The 22,721-nt window shown below is 38.9% G+C and overlaps 2 protein-coding genes across 17 annotated transcripts in view; both read right to left on the minus strand.

Moving 5' to 3' along the window:
* LOC18445643 (Zinc finger C-x8-C-x5-C-x3-H type family protein) overlaps positions 1-12,781 on the minus strand; it is a 37,203-nt gene extending 24,422 nt beyond the window's left edge. For 4 of the 16 annotated variants that reach the window (XR_016049389.1, XM_088858262.1, XM_020674452.2 and 1 more), the window contains exons 1-6: positions 12,552-12,781; positions 11,412-11,699; positions 9,469-9,505; positions 9,221-9,267; positions 8,986-9,123; positions 8,704-8,737 (exon numbers count right to left, since the gene is read on the minus strand). Coding sequence is in view for 14 of the 16 variants with exons in the window: in XM_088858262.1 (XP_088714388.1) it covers positions 8,704-8,737; positions 8,986-9,123; positions 9,221-9,267; positions 9,469-9,505; positions 11,412-11,538 (383 nt within the window). In the remaining 2 variants the exon portion in view is untranslated. Of the gene's footprint in view, positions 1-7,625; positions 7,804-8,703; positions 8,738-8,985; positions 9,124-9,220; positions 9,268-9,468; positions 9,588-9,848; positions 10,125-11,411; positions 11,700-12,551 lie in introns of those variants that run through there. The other 12 variants (XR_016049390.1, XM_088858266.1, XM_020674455.2 and 9 more) reach the window with 7 other exon arrangements.
* A 7,807-nt stretch (positions 12,782-20,588) lies between these two features.
* Positions 20,589-21,206, minus strand: LOC148783155 (uncharacterized). Its single transcript, XM_088859819.1, has one exon. It carries the CDS (start codon positions 21,204-21,206, stop codon positions 20,589-20,591), a length of 618 nt encoding a protein of 205 aa, XP_088715945.1.
* Between the last annotated feature and the right edge of the window lie 1,515 nt (positions 21,207-22,721).

Below are 22,721 nucleotides of genomic sequence, written 5' to 3' on the forward strand. Positions count from 1 at the left end.
ATACCCTTGATTGAGGAGTTTATATATGTTACGCTTGAGGAGTTGCCAGATAGTTTACCCCAACGAGAGACATTAAGTATTTTATTAATTTGTCCCTGATGATGCTACTCTTCATAATGTGCCACATTATTGTATAGGTACTAAAGCACATGAAGAATTGCATACGCAGGTAACTAAATTATTGAATAAGGGATTCATCCAAAAGAGATTTAAGTATATGTTCTTCCTGCCTGTTTGACACCAAAGAAAGATGGTTCTTAGCTGATATGTAGATAGTACGGCCATTAATGAGATTACAGTCAAGTATCACTTTTTTATCCCTCATCTCAATGATACACTTGATATGTTGACAAGGTCAAAAGCCTTTTCTACAATTGATTTCAAAACCCTACATACGCTTGTATGTAGGGTTGGCAATCGGGACCCGGCAGGTTGGGTGTAGGTCCTAATGGCTTAGACCCGACTTGGGTCCGGGTCCGAAACTGGGGATGGGGTGGGTCGTAAGGTTTCAAAAAACGCTAGGCGACACCTAGGCTGCTGGCCTGGTGCCCAACGCCCAGGCGGGCACCCAAAACCTTGGGCGCCCTGTTGTACAAGTTATATAGATATGTGGTTTATATACATATCTTTGTGTCAAATTTAGAATTTATTACATTTGAAAATATTGTAACATTTTTTTATTTACAAACATATGCATCACATGTTGAGAATAAACTTGTTCAAAATTTCAAAATTCAAACCATACAAAATTTAGAAGTCTAATAGGATATGTATTAGTTATAGTGGAACTTTCCATATTTCATAATAAGTGAAAATGTTTAGGAAGCTTCTTCAATCCACAAAAAATACTTTCGATTCTCAGAAACAGGTATAGCTAAGAGATTGAGGCTTTATGAAATTTTTCTTTTATCTTTGGGGCTTGAAAATAACCCCCATAACCTATTTAAACCTTTTTGAGGGTCAAAATTACTCCATTTTCCCTTTTGGGCATTTTTTAAAAAAAAAAAAAAAAAAACCAACGTCCCTAGGCACCCTCCTGGCTCGCCTGCCCAGGTACATCGGCCCATGTAGGGCCGCCTGGGTCTAAGCATGCGGTATTTTGGTCCAACCTGCCTAGGCGGGCGCTTAGGAGCCGGGCGGACCTTTTTTAAAATAATGGTGGGTCAGATCGGGTCAAGGGACCGACCCCTGATATAAAATATATACTAAATTATATATAAAAGAACTTTTTTTTAATTTCTAGACTCATGATCCAGGTCCAAATGACTTCTATCCAACTTAGGTCCGAGTTAGGTCCAGATCCAAGTTACTTAGACCTGCCTCGGGCTCAAGTCCGAATGAAACCTAGTCAAATCAACTCCCTAGTCAGATCAGGTCCGTATCCCGGTCGAGGTTGACCCGGTCGGGGTTGCCACCCCTACTTGTATGAGCAGCTTGAGATGTCGTTTTGGACTGTCTGACTCTAATGCCTTGAATACGTTTACAAGCGGTATGAGCCAGGTGCTTCATCTTTCTATTGAGCAACTTATCAAGTATTTTTTATGATATTCTTATTTATAGTCAAATGGATGTTGACCATTTGGATCATCTAAGGCAGATCTTGGAGGCGCTTTGAAAAAAGAAGTTTGTGAATTTGTAGAAGTGCTCTTTTATGACAAACAATTCCGCATTCTTGGGTTTATGGGGTACGCTAAAGGGGTTAAAGTTAATCAATCTAAAGTGCAAACAATTGTGGATCGGCCTACACCTAAGATAGTAGGAGCAGTGGGAAATTACATGGTTTCGCTATTTTTTATAAAAGATTTTATCAGAAAATTTAGCATCATTATCGTACATATCACAGTTGCGTGAAGAAGGGTCTTTGAGTAGACCAAGATAGCCAATGAACGTTTCTGAATTGTGGAAGAAAAGATGACTAGTGCTCATTTTTTGAAACCTCGAAGTTTGAAAATTTCCCTAGTGGAGTGTGATTCTTCACGTGCACGGTGAGCATGTCTATAGCCCAGAAAGTAAGCATGTGGACTTCTTCAGCAAAAAGTTAGATGAGCCAAGCACACATTATTTTACTTATGGTATAGGGTTTTATATTGTTGTGCAGACGTCACTGAAGGGATTAATTTATTTATAGAGAGTTTATCTTCATTTGGATCACGAGGCCTTGAAATTCTTGAAAACCCAAAAGAAATTGAATTGAAGACACACCAAGAGGATTTCTTATTTGTCAAAATTCTCTTTTATGATTCAGCATAATCAGGCAGCTAAACTAAGGTGGTTGATACTTGAGTAGATAGCCGTACTTGGGATTCTTGCAAATTCAATAGTTGGGTTTGAGATTCTTTCACAAATATATTTTTGTCAGATACTTTATTAGTGTGTGCCAGGTGGCAAAAGTTACTTTTCCAATTATGTACGACAGGATGGTTTTCTTTCTGAAGGAAGTCAATTATACATTCCTGAAGGTTCTATGCAGATCAAGATTATTATTGAGTTGCACAACATAGATCTTAGTGGGCATTTTGGAGGAGACAAAACAAGTGTGTTGGTGAGGAAAATATTTTCTAGCCTCGACTCAAGTATTAGTCGCTTCATGGAGAGGTGTAAGGTAGCCAAGGGCTGATCTCAAAATATAGGGTTGTTCAACCCTCTTCCTATTCCTGCTAGCCCTTGGACTAATGAGTATCGATTTTGTAAGGTTATGGATTTTGTAGGGTTCTTCCCCGCACTACTAGAGAATGGGATTCTATATTTGCCATCGTAGATCACTTTTGAAAGATGGCACATTTTATTCCTTATAAGAACACTCTAGATGCCACACATGCAGTGTCTTAAAAGGAAATGGTTTGACCTCATGTCGTCTCTAAAACCATTACTTCTAATAGAGATATGAGGCCAATGACTCACTTTTGATGAACCCTAGAAGAAATTAGGTACTCGGCTTCAATACAGTAACACATAACACCCTCATATTGTTAGTCACACCAAGATTATTAGTAGAAGTCTACGAAATCCATTGCGAGGCCACATGGGAGATAAGCTTTTATAGTGCGATAAGATTTTGCCACAAGGAGAATTTGCCTATAATAACATAGTCAATTGGTACACAGGAAGGTCACCTTTTGAGGTAGCATACAGACAGTAGCCAAACAAGGTACTAAATTTGGTGCATCTGCCAAAGGGCGAGCAAGCTAGTGGGGGCGTTGAATTAACCACACATCTTCACAAGGTTTCATTGACAGGTGCAGAAAAAGCTTTAAGCGAGCTATGACAAGTACAAGAATAATGCTGACCAATATCAACGCTAGGAGTTCAATGAAGTGATTTGGTGATGATGTATCTTAGGATAGAGAGCTTTCCATGTGGGGCATATCATAAGCTCAAGTACAAGAAAATTGGATTATGTTGTGCTCATCAAGAGATTGTCAATAACGCATATATAGTCAAGCTTCCAAAGGGGTACACGTTCCTACAGTCGGTAATTAATCTAATGGAAAGGTAAGCCTAAATAAAACAATTTGAAGATTTCGGAGAAGAAGCTAGGGAAGATTGACGCAAAGCATTACAGAAGTTCATTGATGATCAGAACTAAAATGCGTGATCTCTCTAATCGGGGGAGACTGTGCAAGCCGACTTCACGCAGCAAATTTCAGGTTTGATGTTCAAGGCTTTAGAAGCATTTTTGGGCCTCAATTTCTTAAAAAACCGACGACATAGGTTTCAGCTTACGGGGCTTATGCAATCGTTTTTGAAATGGGATCATAATAACGATTTCGACCACAAAGCAAAAGGTTACGCCTATGCGAAGTTGGGGGGGGATCATTTCAGGGTTATCTTTTAGGACAAGTTTATCGTATTCTATCAAAGGGAAAAGGTGTCAATTTTGGTACAATTTTAGTTGGGAGTCCTAACTATATTTAGGATAAGAATTTGGGAGTCCAAATAAAGTCAATAGGTTACTCATTCAAAGTTGATTATTGTGTTTTCAAAAACATTATTCTTAGGAATTCTATTGAATTCCAAGAGGCATTGAATCTATGTTTGTTAGCTTCCAATTTCGAATCAACTTCTTTTTTTATTATTTAAATTTGCATAGACAATTCCCTCAAACTTCACGCTCAATGCGAATTGATGCCTCAAATCCTTGGCAAAGCTTCCTCACACAACCCCAATCAATACCGCCAAACCAGTCTAGAGTTTCGAGTTCGGATCTCGGAATTTCAAGCATTCTAAAAGAATTTGGATGAATAATAAATCCAAATATAAAATCTCTCAAAATCCTAAGTGTTTTTCTTTTTGTTAAATTCAAGCCTACGATTGGATCAAGAATACAAAAATAGGCTCCATAATTAAATCCCATCGAAGATTGACCATCAATCGTTAAGAAATTGCAATATTACAAAAACTTGCAGAATTTTTCGATCTCAAAAATCCATCAAAATCTATTGTTTTCCTCAAATCTAATGTTGCCTAATAGATCAATCAGGCTAAAATCTAAGGACTCAAATTCAGCTCAAATCGCTAAAACTAGAGCTTAAATTGAAGAAAGCAGAGAAAACAAGAGAAGCATATTTCCAGGCCCCTTTCAAATTGAGACTTGTAATCAATCAAGTATTGTAGGGACACGTCTGAGTATTGTAGTGACTCACCCAAGTACTGTACAACTCAGGCAAGTCATCCCAAGTTTGTATAGTAACCACATGAGTCTATAATATATTGCTCACTTGAGAACCGTAAAAGGTACATATATGTACCATGTTCCAGGATCAGCAGCGTGCCGAGCCGAAGTAACGCGCCTAATTCCAAGTTGACTCAGACAAGTTTTCAAACATTGTAAAGAACCATATATTTGATGGCAAACCATCTCTTCCAGAGGTCTTAACATGTCTTACACTCACAAGCCGGCAATATTGGGCACACTCAGTCATCTTTATCAAATCCATCACTACCATCCTAAACATTCGAAAGCTAATTTTATCCCCAAGTCGGCAACATAGTTTGAGTGCACATAATGGCCTTCCACTGTCCATATCATCAACAGATTCAAGTTGAACTGCTGTCCACTTTCAAGTCCATCCTTGTCTATTGGAAAAAAAGAGCTGATGTCCACCATCCATTGATAAGTTCATATGGTGAATAGCCAGCCCTTTTTTTTTTTTTTTTTTAAGAAGTTCACTATAATTGTATTTCATAATAGTAAAATTTACAAAAGGTGGTGACCGAATTGGTCACGCTATACAAAAGCATGAGTGGGACGAAAAGGGCAAAACCCACTGCTAGCAGAGAACAAAAAGGGCCTAAGAGGAAGAAATAAGGAGTGCCCCTTCTTTGGCCAAACTGTAAATTTCCGAATTTGCCTCTTTGAAAGCCTGGCGCCGGGAGATCTTATAGTTGCTCGATAAATACATGATCTCGTCAAAAATGTTGTCGAGATGCCAAGGCCAAGACCAAGATAGCAGTTGGATGCCCGACGAATAATGTTTTTGGCATCCCCTTCCACCGCGATGTTGTGATTCCAGGTGTGGTCTAACTTGCGAAGGCCTTCCAGAAGGGCCAAGGGCCTCAACAAGAGTGGAGTCCGCAAAGCCGATAGGTAGCAAAAAGGGCAGCAAGGTGCTCCCATCACAAGAGTGATAGAGCCCCCTAATACCTGAGGGACCAGGGTTACCCAGAGAGCAGCCATCAAAGTAAAGTTTCACCACTCGCATTTCAAGTGGTTTCCACCACGAGGCCCTAGAGGTTCTGAGGTTTGATAGAGTAATCAGTTGGACCAATTGATATGGAAGTCGTTGGAGAAAGAGAATTTGAAAAGAGTGTGATTAAAGGCCCAAAAAGTTACTAGGTTCCTTATTTTCTCTTTTGGAGTCAACTACGGTGGATAGCCAGTCGATACCCTTAACATATACTATATACCCACAGAGAACTTACACCTTTTCTTAGACAATAGTTTTCCTCCAAAAAATTAACACTGATTTTTTTTTTAATAAATTTTCATATAATAGCGAACAAGGGATTTTAAGTATTTCTCAATGGAAGTTTAAAACATCTACAGTTCAATTGTACAAACAATGGCTGAAGGACCGTTTTATTTTGTGTTTGTCAAGAACTTAAGTTCCATGTCAAGAAAAGATGAGAATGGCTTTATCAAATACTATGGCTGGATGCGAACCTATATTGCAAGTTGAAAACCTCCTTTTGTTCAAAGATCCAATAATGGAAGTCAACTCTAAGAAAGCCCACAAAGATCATCCCGTTTTATCAACTAGGGCGTTCTCCAAAATCAGTTCCCCAAATACTCAGTGAATCAACCACCATTTTAATCAGTCCAAATAGGTCATATTCTTCAGCTTTTTGAAATACAAAGTATTCTGGATAAGTTTCAAAGCATCATCAATGTGGACTCCAAGTGTAGTTTCAACCTGTTATTAAACATCAAATCTTTAATTTCAATATGAAGCCCGGTATGAAATTCCTTAATGAGAAAGATTCACCCTCTTGGCATCTTCTTAAGTTATTGCATTTTTATATTATGTTGTTAATAAAAATTTTGACAGGAAGAGAATGGGCAGATCTGCTAATTCCTCGAATCAGTCCTTACCCCGGGGGGGGGGGGATGGTGTATTGTCTCAAAATGGATAATTTATTGTAGGAGTGAAGTGTTGATATACTTCGAAGAAGTGGCAAGGGTAGGGTAATAGATATCTTATGTATTTTTAGGATTAAACAAAGGGATTCGCAAATAAAAGCGCTAATGCCACGACCAGTTCATCCTTTGTGCTCATAACAAATTGAAAGTTGCTCCTGCTACTCAGCCTAGAGCCTTGAGCATTGTCCAAGGATGTGCTGCAGGAGTAACCCATTACCTTCTGGGTGGAATTGCCACAACATGGGCATTCTTCTTAGCAAGAATTATAGTTCAATGGCCACATTTCCTGATCCAATGCTACTGATCTAGGATGGTTTACCGTGTAATTAACTGGGGCAATTGATGCACCAGGATCAACCACTTAAATGAATCCATTCCTAACCAGATATATCACAAGAATACCATCAATTTGTACGCCATATACCATTGACCACTCAGGCAATATACCAAATTTGTCTTTGGTTTGCATATTCAATGGACCCAAGTGACATAAAATAGACACTTAGAATTTTATACGTATCTGCATTCGAAAACCTCGAGTGATGTTACAGATTGACATTTCGAACTCGTTTACACCTATCAAAAACCCCTTCCACTATGGCCAAACAAAGTTCACAGCCTGGAATTATACAAGTAATATCTATTATGATGGACACATGTCTTCTTTGTCTTCAGGCGCATAAATTTGCTTCTGATTCGGATATTTCATGCAAATGACACGAGTAAGGGACCACCAAAATAGATTTAGGGAGCCTTCAATGCAACTAATTTTTAATCACAGTTTCTCAATAACTGTTTGACATCATAATGAACTATGAAAAAAAGTAAGACTGCCCCGTAGAAACAACTACTAAATGAATTAATCAATCTGTCAGTATGCTCATATATCAATGAGCAAGCGTATACTAAAGATGATGAATAAAATTACAATGAGTAGCAGCCATTGGAGAAGCACACCAAAATGAACAAGTGTATCACAACTCACCACATGATTTTCTTTGACTTGATGGACCGAAGCCAACTAAAAATAGTCAAGATGAAGCATAGATCTTCATGGTTTTCTTTCCAAAATGGGTGTCCCAAAGTGAATTTCATATCGGAAATGGAAAACAAGCATCCATTCACTCGAAGATTCGGCCCTAATGTTACAACAATTACCTTTTCTGTATCATCAAAAGCACAGACCAGACATCATACTCATTTCGTGCAATATTTTGTATGCCTCATAAAAATAAATTGACAAAGAGGCCATATGAATTGATAAACAAGGATACCTCTAGAAGTAGGAATGACACAAATTACAGCTGAGATCAATTAACTTCATAAAGAAGATTAAACTTGAGCTGGATGTAACTCATCTAATGTGATAAAAGACAAGAAAAGCCTATATAACTACATGCTTTATTAACCAAAATACAAAGAGAACGACGGTGGAAGTATGAACTATGACAAGGGAAAGCAAATGGAGGACACTCCAATAGCCTTACAAACATAAAGAAGCTCTAGTTTGGTAATTCATAGCCGTTTTCCCCACTATAGAAAGGGCAATTGAATCAGGTGAACTGTTAAAACTGCATCCATCCTAGGGGATGATAGATAAAAAAATTAAATGAAATGAACCTTATGCATAGAAGTCCTTGAAAAGCTTGATAAACATAAGCATGCAAGCAACTATCTATCACGATCACATAGACTTTCACAAAAGTAATGTGTGACAAACTAAATTAGTTATGATAAAACAAGAACATCTATATAGAAAACCCATAGTTTCATATCACCATTCATACAATAAACTACACAAAATACAATAAACTACACAAACCATATGTCGCAAGTAGAAACCGACAAGCTGAACAGGGTAATAGTGAGAGAGTAGGAGTCACTTAAGATGGCAAGACAATTATCGATTGGCAACAAATACAGATGCTGAAACAATTAAGAACAGCAAATTTCACGTTCAACAGACTTAAACAGAGCAATTGATCAACTGGTAAGGAGAAATTTAGAAATGGCACCAAATAAATACAAAAAAGAGATACCATAAGACTTTGAGATAGGGATACCTCTCTTTCTCTGGCGACCTTGAAGTGCCATACCCTACACAATAAATTTCCACTTAACAATACGGAAGATTTTGATAAAGAAAGGGAAAAAACAAAAAAACAACATAATGCAGGAATCAGGGATAAGTAAAACAGTGGATGAAGAAATGAAAGTCGACTCTAATCTCAAGCAAGAAGTTCTGCATGGAAAGGAAAATGAATTCTTCACAGTAGCCAATTCTGTCCAGTTGGACTGAGCAACCCATTCAAGGACATGGACGCAGTAATCCTAAGAACCCTTACCCCTGTCATATGGAACTAGTCTCTGACCATGAAATGCATGCCGACCTCTTCTGTCTCTGCCAGGTGAAAGCCTTCGATATGGAGAGTGCCTTCGGTCAAGTTTATCCCTCAGGTCGCTACCACGATAATCCCACCTACCTGAAAACAAGATCCAGTGTTAGGAACTAAAAAAGGTGCTCTACATAATTAACTAGCAAGTCAAAAAACCATGAACAATGTCAAAGACTAACCTTACCATAACAATGAACAATATGAAAAGCTAATAATGGATAGCAATATCGCCTGCTTGCGAATTCCAAAAAAGGCCATGCAAGTTAATATGCCTTCTAAAATCAAGACAGTGGCTATACCAGCATATGAGCTAATACAGGAGAGGAAATCCTTTGAATATCAAAGAAGTGAATAATAGATGATGGACTGTACAGCTGCCTTCTTGAGCAATAAGAAAAATATCCTGAACCAATAAACAACATATAGATGCACCTTCCATCATGAGACCAGACTGTCTTGCCAGAATAATCTGCAGAAGTTCTCAACCCATGGAAACCTTCATCATAATTAAGTTGCAAAGGACTTTGTAATGATGTGAGAACCATGTTGCCCTCCATAAAACCAATAAAAAAAAATTTCAAGATAAACACGTTGATATTCATCAAAGATTCCTATAAATGAAAATCACATAGCAGAAACCCTGAGGAGAGCATAGGGACATTATAGTTTAGTTACTAAGACCTCAGTTCTCCATAGTAGATACTACCTCCCAAAGCTCAATAAACCATCAGCATAATAATGTCATTAAAGTAAAGAATAAGTAATCTAGTACTTAAAATACCAAATAGCTGCACAAAGAAGATCCAGACAACCTGATACAAATGCAAGTTCAACCCTGGCCATAAGGCAGCATTAGTGGGGTTATGAACTTATAATCATGGAATCAACTCGTATATCCATGTCTTGGCCCATGACAACAGCTAACCATCATCAAGGAAAATCAAAATAATATGTCCAATAACAATCTGAGATAAATAAGACCAGTGATGTTTCCAATAGCTTTGACCCAATCATAATTCCAGCATCTTCAAGAAAATGACAATACATTTAACATTCCATCCTCTGGCAATACCCCAGCTTTAGTTTTACTACTGAAGTGAAAGATTCAAGAAATATAAGTTAGTACTCACCAAATACAAACGCAGAACAAGGATATCCAACAACAAACAACAAACTAGCATCCACAATCAATATGTTTTCAATCATCAGCCAATTAGACCAACCACACTGGCTCTGCAAGGTGACTACAGACAAGAAGAGAAGGGAATGGTCTACTTCTCTTCTTTTTTATGATTAAGAACAAAATGTGTTATCCATAAGTACGGCAACTGCTGCATCATATTAGTTGATAACAACTAACAAGACATTAAAAAAGGAAGGAAATCCAGAGCAAATGAAATCATCAACCATAAATTGAAAGGAAGTCCTAATAATCAGATCAGGCTTTGGCTGAAACAATTCAGACCGACCAACGAACCAATAGATCATTAAGTCCTTGTTACTGACTTACTGCACATGAAAACCATTTGGGACTTAAAGCTGCCAATATTGAAGATGATCAATCATAATAAATTAACAACTCAAACAGCAGTCATCATTGAACTGGGTGAAAAATAGATGGACATATCTATTGGCTACAGCAGAAAATTAAAAAATTGACCGCAAATTGGCAAGGAAATTTTAATTGAAACGGTATAGCCCACGGCTCCCAAGCATTTTGATTAAGTCAAAGTCCAGATGTCATTGCAGATGGAAATTTTCTTAGGTATGCAATAGTTTCAGATTTCTCTCTCAGTATTAAAATCAAATAAATTAAAACAAGCAACGCACTGCAATTTGTTCATAGATTCAGCCATTGCAAATACATCTTCCACAAAAAATACAACTTCTGAATCGGCCCATGCCAAAACCACGTAATGAGAGAACCAATTTTTTATGAAGAACACAGCAGAGTTTCTCACTCTCCTTAGGAATCTTCCTTATCACAAGAAGGCTAGCTTCAGAATAAATAGATTACACCCAACCTTATGTTTCTAACACATATATCAATTTCCAATGCAAATATCACGGAGGGCACCTTTGATTCCATATAAGACTGCATCATTTTCCATCACAGAAACCAGTTTAGTCTCAATATTTTTAAACAATTAGACCATAATAATACAATCCACCATTGCCTTCTTTTCTTAAATGATTGCATTATTCAGACTGCATAGTGCAAGGAACCGCTGCAGAACTGCATTGGGACGGTATCATAACATACTCAATTCAAAGCAATAAAAATAAATTAATGTGGTTCAAGCTATATCCATGTCAAGGCAATCAAAGAAAGCCCATAAAACATACTGATTACCAGAACAGATATATGATCTTACCACTGCCTGAACCGGAAAACCTCCTAAGTTCAGTATCCCCATGGGCAAATGAACAGCTCTGCCTGTGACAATGACCTCTTTGAAAGAGAATGCATAACTTTGTCTTGAATAACTTGCGCTCAAGCATGGTGAATGTGTATTAGATGCCAATTATATGAAAACCGATCTGCTTCGAGGTGGAAACCCCGATTAAAGTACTAATATGTAGCGGATTATTATGAGTGTAGACGACAACAGGAGCTTCCCAAATACTTTGGCCAAAGCAGCTTCTTGGAAGCCGTGATCTTCCTGAAAAAGGAAAAAGGGATTCAACTAAAACTTTCGCAATTAGGTATAGTTAGTGCTCTATGTTTGTAATTTCATGAAGAACTCCCCAAATAAAATTAATTTCATAAGTTACCACGTTAGGAATGCAACTATTGATCAGCAAGTTCAAGCATCTAAAAAATTAAAAATTAAAAAATTTAGTTATGGCAGGAACCTAATCACGTCGTCAAAGCTGGAACCTAAAACAGTAGTTCAACTAAAACATAACCCACAAAAAAAAATAGCTATCACAGGAACCTAAATCATATGGCCTCACACAACATACAAAAAATTAGGTAACCATTTCCAAAACCCACTAAAATGACAAAATATTTACAAACAACTGAGCATATACAAATGAAACACTAATACAGAAATCTGCATATGCATCCTCGACTGGGATAGGTGGTAATTAAATGCCAAAAAATGACGTTTTCCTTTCCTATAAAAAAAGCCCCAAAACTGACCAAAAAATATATATATGAAACCAACCTTTATAACATCCATTTTTAGCAATGCAGCTCATATGAGAAAAGTTGAGCACAAATTAATTGCATAAGACAAGCACATCATGCGATCCAGGTTAAATATCAAAAACCATGCACAAAATCCAGGATCAAATTTCATACCATAAGCTGATTGATACAAACCCTATGTCCAAGTTACAATAAACAATACACTCAACCCCCAATTTAAGTAGAAAACAGCAAAATTTTCAGCACAAACAAGGACCAAAGTTCAACCAAAAAGAAAAAGAAAAAAAAACAAAAGCTTGAGTGAAAATCGAAATCTAGGTCAAATGAACCATGAAAGTTCGTGGTGATGGAGATATACCTGGGGAAATTCTTCCGGAAATGAAGAGTGGTAACTCCTTGGGAGAAAAACCCTAGCTCTTTTTTATTAAACTGATTATAACCAGTGACGACAAACGCAGTTGATTAAATTTAGCGAAATAGCCCAATTAAATATGGCTTGGGGAAGTTAAATCGACAGGGGCGCAGATCCTGGCATAGTCCCGCTGTGCTGAAGTGCAGACGCGTTCCCTAATTTGAAAGAAGATGACTAGGGGATTTTTGTGCTTTTCGACTTGTAATTATAGGCTTTACCTTTGATTCAATCATCATCATTTCTCAAGTCTTGAGGGTAAGATTCTAAATTTCAATTTTTCAAATACTATCAAAGAAACATCAACACCCAAAATATACAAATCAACAACCAAGCATTAATAAATGCACAAATCAAAGAACTTCAACAAATAAAATTTCCGCTCGAATTTTTTTTTGATTCAATCGATCCAATAAAAGCCACTAATATGGCTAAAAAATGTTGTTTAGGGGGTTTAATATCCCCCCAAACCCTTTCCCCCCCTTTTTGAAGGACAAGATGACCTTATTACCCTTGCCTGAGGGGTACATTTTAGAAAAAAAGACAGCGGAAAATTATGCAGCCTGATACGGGATGTGGCTTTGATGCAGAGAGATGAGGCGTATCTCTCCACACCGCATATGAGGGGATTTTCAATTCGCTGCCCAGCGCATAACGCCTGATGCGGCTGCATTTTAAAACACTGTATATTATAATACAATTTGGAGGTGCACCTTAATTGGATTGTTTAAGGTTGCAACTTTATAGTTTCACTATATTATAATAAAACAGTGATTTGAATCATGCATATATATGGGCGGTGATTGCATACAACAATTCTACATACATTAGTGAGGTTTGTGCAAGACACCCTCCTTATGCGATATAAGTAAGGTACATCTCTAAAATTTTGCTTGAAAATGTAGTTCAAGTGTTAGAAATCTTGTGATGGCTTTAAAATCTATTTTTATCACAATATGAAATTTAAAATTTCAGAAATGGTCAAATCAAGCATATCTATAAACATTTGAAAAGCTTGAAAATAGATGGTTCAGATAACTTCTTATGAGGTGCAATATCTTTAGGACTTGAAATTCATTGTGTTTTCTTCATCTCCACATGTCTCGAGGTAAAAATGATTGATTAGAGGGTTTTCCAACATGGGAACATTCTCTTCTAGTGGATTTTTACAGTGTACTTTGCTTCGATAGTATAAAGTTGCAACCTTATATAAACTTTTTTACAAATATAGGGTGAGGTTTGTTTAGGGTCACCTCTTTATAGTATAGACGTAAGGGATACCTCTAAAATTTCCTTAGAGTTAACCTTTCAATGATGAAAAGCCTATGATGGCTTGAAAATCTATTTTGATCTCTAATTATAAAATTTAAATTTTCAAAAATGGTACAGATAGAATAAATCAATAAACACTTGAAATAGACTATTCAAATAACTTGTTGCAAGATGCACTATTTTCTAGATTTAGAATTTCTTTTATCCTTTATGTCCTTCACATCCCGTGAACAAAATGATCAATTAGAGGGTCATCCGACTCTGGAACACTCACTTCTTGTCATGACCCCACCCCATGACCTCTTTACGGCTCACCAGAGTGCGACAACGTATGGGATCATGACTAGAGGTTGCGTACGTCACTCAGGTGGGAGTGGCATCAACACGTGTTATAATTTTGGAATCAAAGCAAACCATGAATTAAAATAAGTTCATAAACAAATGGCCACAAAAAGAGCAGAATAAAAACCATTTCTTGATTGATCTCAATGACAGTTAGAAATCGGGCGTGTACAGATTCTTGGCTTGCACGACCTCATCGAATGATAATGCTCCCATCTCCCTTTAAGTTCTGGTCAATTGCAACATAATCATGTGGAAAATAGGCTGTGTGAGCCATACCAAGCATGAATAGAGGCCATGACTCTGGGTCATCCTTAATTGAGTCTTTATCACAAAAGTATAGGTTCAGGTAAGCCCTTGCAGCATATATATTTCTTTATACAGATTTAGTCTCCAAAAATTCTTTTACAAAAGGGTTCAAGGCGCTACTGGCTTGACAACAACATTACAATAGTCATCAAAGTACATTGTGGCACAGCCACCAGACACCTATAATCAAAATATTCCTGGACAGCACTTGGGCTTCAAAGATCTGCTATCATCGTCCAGCAGTCCACACGCGAGTTATCGGCTCTCACTCTACAAAGAAGGGAAAAAGAGGGGTATGAGCTAAAGCCCAGTAAGTAGGTTACTATTCTTGTGTTCCTGACTATCAGCATATACATCAAAACATGGTCGATGGATTGTCAAAGACCGTACTGGCATCAGAAAGTAGAGTCATGCATCAGAATATGCACACTATCAATATAAAATGAGCATTGTTAAGAAGTCGAAGTATTTGATATTTCTTGAAATGGCAGTTACATTGATGCTTAACTCAGTCACAGTCAAATAATCGTACATAGTACTTAATTCAGACAGGTAGAAACATAAATATAGTTACTCCCGAAGTAGAAGTCACATTGATCAGGCTAAGCCAATCCTACAACTTGGAACTTCTACCCTCATTCGGGAGGGAGGACAATGACAAATGAAAGTCTCATTTTGATAGGCTGAGGCCTTGCAAGACACGACTCTCTCCTTGTGCCATCAAGCGAGATGGTGTTACACCATCATTGGAGAACCCAATGCATAGTACCCATAACAATTTGTGGGGTGCGACCCACCTTATTATTTACAGTTATCTCCCGACTCCACTCCTATCATTGGAGTCGAGGCAAAATATGAATTTACCGGCAACACAATATCTACTACCAATGGAGGACCCATTGCGTAGTGGCTAGAAATCACATATATCAGAGTTCATATAACAGAATCAGAATATCCACTACCAATGGAGAACCCCTTGCGTGGTGACCAGAAATCACATATATCAGAGTTTATATAACAGAATCAAAATGTCCACTATTAATGGAGGACCCCTTGCGCAGTGGCCAGAAATCACATATATCAGAGTTCATATAACAGAATCAGAATATCCACTACCAATGGAGGACCCATTGTGTAGTGGCCAAAAATCACATATATTAGAGTTCATATAACAGAATCAAAATATCCACTACCAATGGAGGACCACTACTCACCCATTGCGTAGTGGTCAAAATCACATATATCAGTTGCACCGCGTATAATAATGCATAACATTCATCCATCCATACTTTACTCTTTACAAAAGGGCAGGAGCGATCAACATTTGTAGGATCATAAGCATACCATTTCGGTGTCTTATAACAGAACATTCAATCACCTTGTAAAAAGAATAAGCTATGCTCAGAAATAAACGTTGATGGATGATTTGTGCATAATTCATGTACAACTTAAAAATTCATTGTTGTTCTTATTAATCATGGGCATATATAGAATGAGGCATAGCACCTAAATTAAGAAGAGGAATTTAACTAAATTCCAATCCCAATTCACTGATGGAACATGACTTGGTTAATTAAGGGTTAAGCATATCATCCTGAATCTTGCTGAATTTTTCCATTAGTGCAATATGTTCGCAATTCAAATCCCAGCTTTCAACCTAGCAGAAATTTCAAAATAATTTCAACATGAAATTTTTAGCAGACATTCAGAGCTTCCAAAAGGCTATGGTTTCAGAGTAATTGGACTCCATTTGGACAGCCAAAGTTCATGGCAACAGAGACCAAAGTTCTGAGTTCCTGTGAGGTCTGTCAACAGTGATATACTGGAACATTCTTGGGTATAGCCCCTCATTTACACAGAATTTAGGCAAGGTTAAAACATGAAAATCATGGAACACTCATGCATCTATCAAATGGTTATATTTTTTTGTCATTTGGATTTCAATAGGTCAGGCAAAGTCATAGTATAACAGAAGCAATATTTCTTGAATTTATCACAGTCTGCTAACAATGACATACATTTATAAAATAAAACATATCTTCCAAATTAACAAGAAACTCAACTTGACATAAACATCAAACTCAGAGTAGACTCATAGATCTTTCAAATGTTGGCTATTTGAGGCCAAAAAGATATCATTTTCTCATTCCAAATTTTATTACAAAAACATACAAATTCCTTGGAAAATCACAATCCAGCCATGACACCCTTCCCAAAATCATCTCCTAACACTTAATCTATGCAGGGTAACAACATGAAACCAATTCTAGCTTGAACTATACTCACAAGAGTATCATCCCACAGAAATTTAGGGCCATCAAAAAGGATTTCAGTGCGCATTTCTTATCATGCAAAAGAAGGCAAGATTTCTGGAAAATGCAGTCACCATTTTTGCACATGCTTCTGCTCAAACTAGGCTCAAACCATACTTATAGGTCTGCAAGGTAGTGATCTACTTACCTTTTGTGTCCCCAAAGGTGATCCCAAATCTCCTTCCATAGTCCCCTTCACCAAGCTTCTCAAGCTCTTCAACAATGGCACAAAGGCTATACTTCCAAAACATGAAGTGTAAAGAGAGAAAGAGAGACTTATATTCCAAAGGTGGGAAGGTGGCACTTTGGGCTAGCCAAGTGGCCTTTTAATGGTATGCAAGTTGAGAGTTGGCACACAAGATAACATGCAGTCAGCAGGTGGGCGTCTTGCTTCATGCACGACCTTACCCTTCTCATCTTCTTCTCTCTTATGGTCGTGCGCACTTCTTCTTTCTCCCTTCACTGCACACTCTTCCCTTCCTCCTATCACCGCAAGCTCTCTTTCTTCTCCTTTTGCCGCATGCTTCTTCTTCCTTCTCCCTTCGCCGTGTGCTTCTTCTTCCTTCTCACTTCGCCACATGCTCTTCTTCCTTCTCCCTCTGCCACACCCTCTTCTTCTTTCCCCCCTATTGCCGCACACTCTTCTTTCCCTCCTATCACTGCGCTCTCTTCTTTCCCTCCTATCGCCACGCGCTCTCTTCCTTCTCCCTTCGTCGGGCGCTCTTTTTTCCCTCCTATCGCCACGTGCTCTCTTCCTTCTCCCTTTGGTGCACGCTCTTCTTTCCTTCCTATCGTCGTGCGCTCTCTTCCTTCTTCTTTGGTCTCGTGCTCTTCTTTCCCTCCTATCGTCGTGCCTCTCTTCCTTCTCCCTTCGCCGCGGGCTCTTCTTTCCCTCCTATCAACGCACTCTCTCTTCCTTCTCCCTTCGCTGCGACACTCTCTTCTTTTTCCTTCTTCTATCGTTGCACGCACACTCGTGCGACACTCTCTCTCTTCTTTTTCTCTTCTATCACCACACGCACACTTGCACGACACTCTCTCTCCTTCTTCTCTTCTATCGCCGCGCGACAGCAACTTCATCATGCTCAAAAAATTTGTACATCATCCCCCCTTTAAAAAGATTTTGTCCCCAAAATCGTGTCTCGATTAATTAAACAACTAGGGGTACTTATTCCGAATCTTGTCTTCTCATTCCCATGTTGATTCTTCCTTTGAGTGGTACTGCCATAGAATACGATCCAGGGAGATTTCTTTGTTGCGCAAAACTTGCACCCTCCTGTCTAGAATCTAAATTGGGTGCTCGATATAAGTTAGGTCTTCATTGATTATCAATGGCTCATACTTCAAAACATGGGATGGTTTGGCTGATACTTCATCAACAATGACACATGAAACACATCATGGATATTGCTAACTCAGGTGGTAGGGCAAGCCGATAAGCCATACTTCCTATTCTTTCTAGAATTTCAAATGGTCCAATAAAGCGTTGGCTCACTTTTCCTTTCTTGCTGAACCTCATAATATCTTTGGTCGGCTATACTTTCAGGAAAACCCGATCACCTACCTCAAACTCAAGGCTTCTTCTTCGATTATCGGCGTAACTCTTTTGTCGACTCTGAGTAGTTTTGAGCCTCTCCCGAATTAAAGCAATTTTTTCTGCGGTCACTTCAACAATTTCGGGACCTAACATCTTTCTTTCACAGACCTCATCCCAACAGATAGGTGACCGACACTTCCTTTCATACAAGGCTTCAAAAGGTGTCATCTCGATACTAGCATGGAAACTGTTGTTATAAGCAAATTCTATCAAAGGCAGATGATCCTCCCAGCTCCCCTGAAAATTAATACACAGGCTCTTAACATGTCTTCTAGAGTCTGAATAGTTCTTTCTGACTGCCCATCAGTCTGGGGGTGAAAAACAGTACTAAAAGTGAGTCTTGTCCCCAAAGCTGATTGCAAACTGTCCCAAAATCTTGAAGTAAATCTAATGTCCCTATCGGCACGATACTGATAGGCATTCCATGTAATCTTACAATTTCTTTAATGTATAGTTGGGCCAATTTGTTCAAAGTATAAGTTGTGCGGATTGGTAAGAAATGAGCTTGCTTTCGTCAGTCAGTCTACAATGACCCAAATATTATCATGTCCAGTACCCGTCTCAGGTAAGTCAGAGACAAAATCCATGGTAATGTGCTCCCACTTCCATTCCGACACAGGTAAAGGTTGCAACAGTCCAACGGGTTTTTGATGCTCAGATTTCTATTGCTAACATGTTAAGCACCTGGCAACAAACTGCGCTACCTCCTTCTTCATATCATTCCACCAAAATTTTTTTTTCAAGTCCTGATACATCGTAGTACTCCTTGGGTGCATAGTATAATGAGAGTGGTGTGCTTCTTCTAAAAATAACCCATTTCACATTCTCAATATTTGGGACACAAACCCGATCTTTAAATTTTAACAAACCGTCCCCACTAACAGAGAAATCTTCTTTTCTTCCCAGTTTTATTTCTTTGAGAATCTTCATAAGTTGGAGATCATCTTTCTGCGCTTTACGAATCAGTTGAAAGACCTGGCTCCATCCTCATACCAGTAGTCATTCCTTCCCCAACACTAAGGGGCAGAGTTGGGTGCCACTCCACCGCATCTTTTATCAGTTTTATCTCTCGAGTCATCAGGTGTGCCACCGACACTATGGGTTTCCGACTCAAAGCGTTGGCCACCACATTAGTCTTGCCCGGTTAGTAATTGATGGTACAGTCATAGTTATTCAGTAGATCCATCCATCTTCTTTGTCTCATATTTAACTCTTTCTGAGTGAAAGATACTTGAGGCTTTTATGATATGTAAATATCATAACTTGGGCCTCATATAGGTAATGTCTCCAGATCTTTAAGGCAAACACTACATTTGCAAGTTCCAAGTCATGGGTTGGGTAATTTTGCTTGTACGGCTTTAGCTGTCTAGAGGTACAGGCTATAACCTTCCCTCGCTGCATCAGTACACATCCAAGCCTTTTATGGGAAGTGTCGATATAGACCACAAAGTCTTCGTTCCCTTCGGGTAAGGTCAATATTGGGGCCGTGGTCAGTCTCGCCTTCAGCCCCTAAAAGCTTGTCTCACAATCATTTGACCATTCAAACTTTATCTCTTTCTGAGTTAAGCGAGTTAGGGGAAGCGCTATCTTTGAGAAACCCTCAACAAAGCGTATGTAATAACCTGTCAGCCTTAGAAAACTATGAACCTCGGACACATTTGTTGGTCTTTCCCACTTCAAGACGGCTTCAATCTTACAAGGGACCCCATCCTTAGAAATACCTTTCTCAAGGAAGGCCACACTTGAAAGCCAAAATTTGCTTTTCTTGAGCTTAGCATATAACTTCTCCGTCTTTAAGGTCTAGAGGGCCATTCTCAAGTGTTGTTCACGCTCTTTCGGATTCCTTGAATATACCAGAATGCCATCTATAAAAACCACCACAAATTCATCTAAAAAGGGCTTAAACACCTTATTCATGAAATCCATAGAGGCGGTCGAGGCATAGTTAACCCGAATGACATTACCAAGAACTCATAGTATCCATATCGGGTACTGAATGCGGTTCTAAGAATGTCCTATTCTTTGACCCGCAGTTGATGATAACCCGACCGAAGGTCAATTTTAGAAAACACTTGAGCCCCTTAAAACTGATAAAAAAGGTCGTCAATTCTTGGCAAGAGGTATTTATTCTTTACTGTGACCTGGTTCAGTTATCTATAATATATACAAAGTCTTAAGAACCCATCTTTCTTTTTCACAAATAAAACCGGTGCACCCCATGGTGATACTAGGTCGAATAAATCCCTTCTCCAATAACTCTTGCAATTGCTCCTTCAGTTCTTTCAAATCGGTTGGAGCCATTCTGTAAGGGGCTTTAGAAATGGGAGCAGTGCCAAGAACCACCTCTATTTCAAATTCTATCTCCCTAACTGGAGGCAGAGTGGTAAACACTTCAGGAAAAACTTCTTGATACTCCCTCACTACTGGTATCTCATCCAACTTTGATTGGGCATCTTGATTCTCCACTTCGTAAGCCAGATACCCAACACATTCTTTAGCCAACAAACGGGAAGCCCGAAGAGCTGAGATAAAGTGTATAGGGGAAACATCCTGAATGCCAACAAAATTCAATTCAGACTGATTAGGGCATCTAAAAGTTACAGTTTTGTCATAACAATTCACTGTCGCATAGTGAGTAGACAACCAGTCCATACCCAAAATCATATCAAAGTCTTGGATGTCTAATAGTATCAAGTCTATAGGTAGAACACATCCTTCAAGCAAAACCCCACAGTGCTTATAAACAATATTAGTCTCTATAGATTCCCCCATAGGTGTGTCTACAACCAATGTTCTGACAAGAAGTGTAGGTTTAACATTTATGTGGCATGTAAATGAGGTGCAACAAAGAGTGTGTGGATCTAGGGTCAATCAAAACTGTAGCTTCCATGTTGCAGACAAAAAGCGTACCACGAATCACAGAGGTAGACGCCTTGGCTTCCCGTTCTGTAAGGGCAAGCACCCGACCTTGAGTCTTTAGTCAGTCTCCTGGTCCCTTCACTGGACAATCCTTGATCATGTGGCTAGGATTGCCACACTTGAAACATGTTCCTGTATTTCTTTGGCACTCGACCGCTAAGTGATTGTCCTTTCTACAATATGGACATGTCGGGCGCTGGTTCACTCGTCGCCAGAGAAGGTTTTCTAGATCTTCTTACTTCCTTAATTATTATTTCCCCTGAAACTTCTCTTTGGGGGTGGCCGAGTCCTTCTTCCAAAACTTTTAAACAGAGCTGGCTCGATCCTTCCTACTTTCCTGACCCGGGACCCTTCATCTTCCCTTTTTATCTTCATGGCCAGATCCACGAGAGGGGAGAAGGTCTTTAAATTGACCGATATTACCTCCCTCCTTATTTCTCGCTTGAGGCCTCTTTCAAACTTACTAGCCTTCCGCGCCTCAGTGTTAATGATGTGCAACACATATCTTGGCAATTCAACGAACTTGGCTGCATACTGTTTTACAGATAGTCCCCCTTGTTGCAGCTCAATAAACTCCACTTCCTTTCTTTCTCGTACTGAGTCAGGGAAGTACTTCTCATTGAAGGCCTCTAAGAAATTCTCCCAGGTCACTTCTATCCTTGACTTTTCCCAATATTGTTTTACTGAGCCCCACCAGTGCTCAGCATCTACTTCTGCTCATTACTGCATGGCAACACTTCAAATATCTTCTCCACTTCCCTTATCTATCGTTATGCTTTTTCTACTCCCCCATGCCCTAGGAACGTCGGTGGCGCTAGCCTCCTGAACCTTTCTATTTGTCGACCTTCAGTCTGTTCCGGGGCAGGGGTAACCGGGGCCGGCATATTATCTTTCATTATATGAGTCATGGCCCCCAATATCCTGAAGAATTCTCCAAGGGCTTCTATATTCTCGTTACTGGAGCTCGCATTATTAGCACGAGTCCTTGGCTTCTTGTCTGCAACAGGAGAACCTCAGTCACTAGTCTACTCAAAACTATTCTAGAGATACCTCTACAACATTCTTGGTTAAGAATCCTAGCATGACTGCTCTGATACCATAACTGGCACGACTCCATCGCCTGACCCCTTTACGGCTCGTCGGAGGGCGACAGAGTGCGGGATCGCGACTGGAGGTCGCGTATGTCACTCAGGTGGGAGTGGTATCAACACGTGTTAAAATTTTGGAATCAAAGACAACATGAATTAAAATAAACTCATAAACAAAGGACCACAAAAGGAGCAGAAAAAAAACCATTTATACAAATTTAGTCTCAGAAAATACTTTTACAAAAGGGTTCAAGGCGCTACTGGCCTGACAACAACATTA

This window comes from Amborella trichopoda, chromosome 2 (genome assembly GCF_054954075.1).
Source record: "Amborella trichopoda isolate Santa Cruz 75 chromosome 2, AtrichopodaSantaCruz75HAP2 v2.0, whole genome shotgun sequence".
Taxonomy (NCBI): Eukaryota; Viridiplantae; Streptophyta; class Magnoliopsida; order Amborellales; family Amborellaceae; genus Amborella; species Amborella trichopoda.

Bases quoted from the DNA above. Each gene is read 5' to 3' on its own strand.
- LOC148783155 (XM_088859819.1), bottom strand. From the start codon at position 21,206: ATGGGGGAATCTATAGAGACTAATATTGTTTATAAGCACTGTGGGGTT.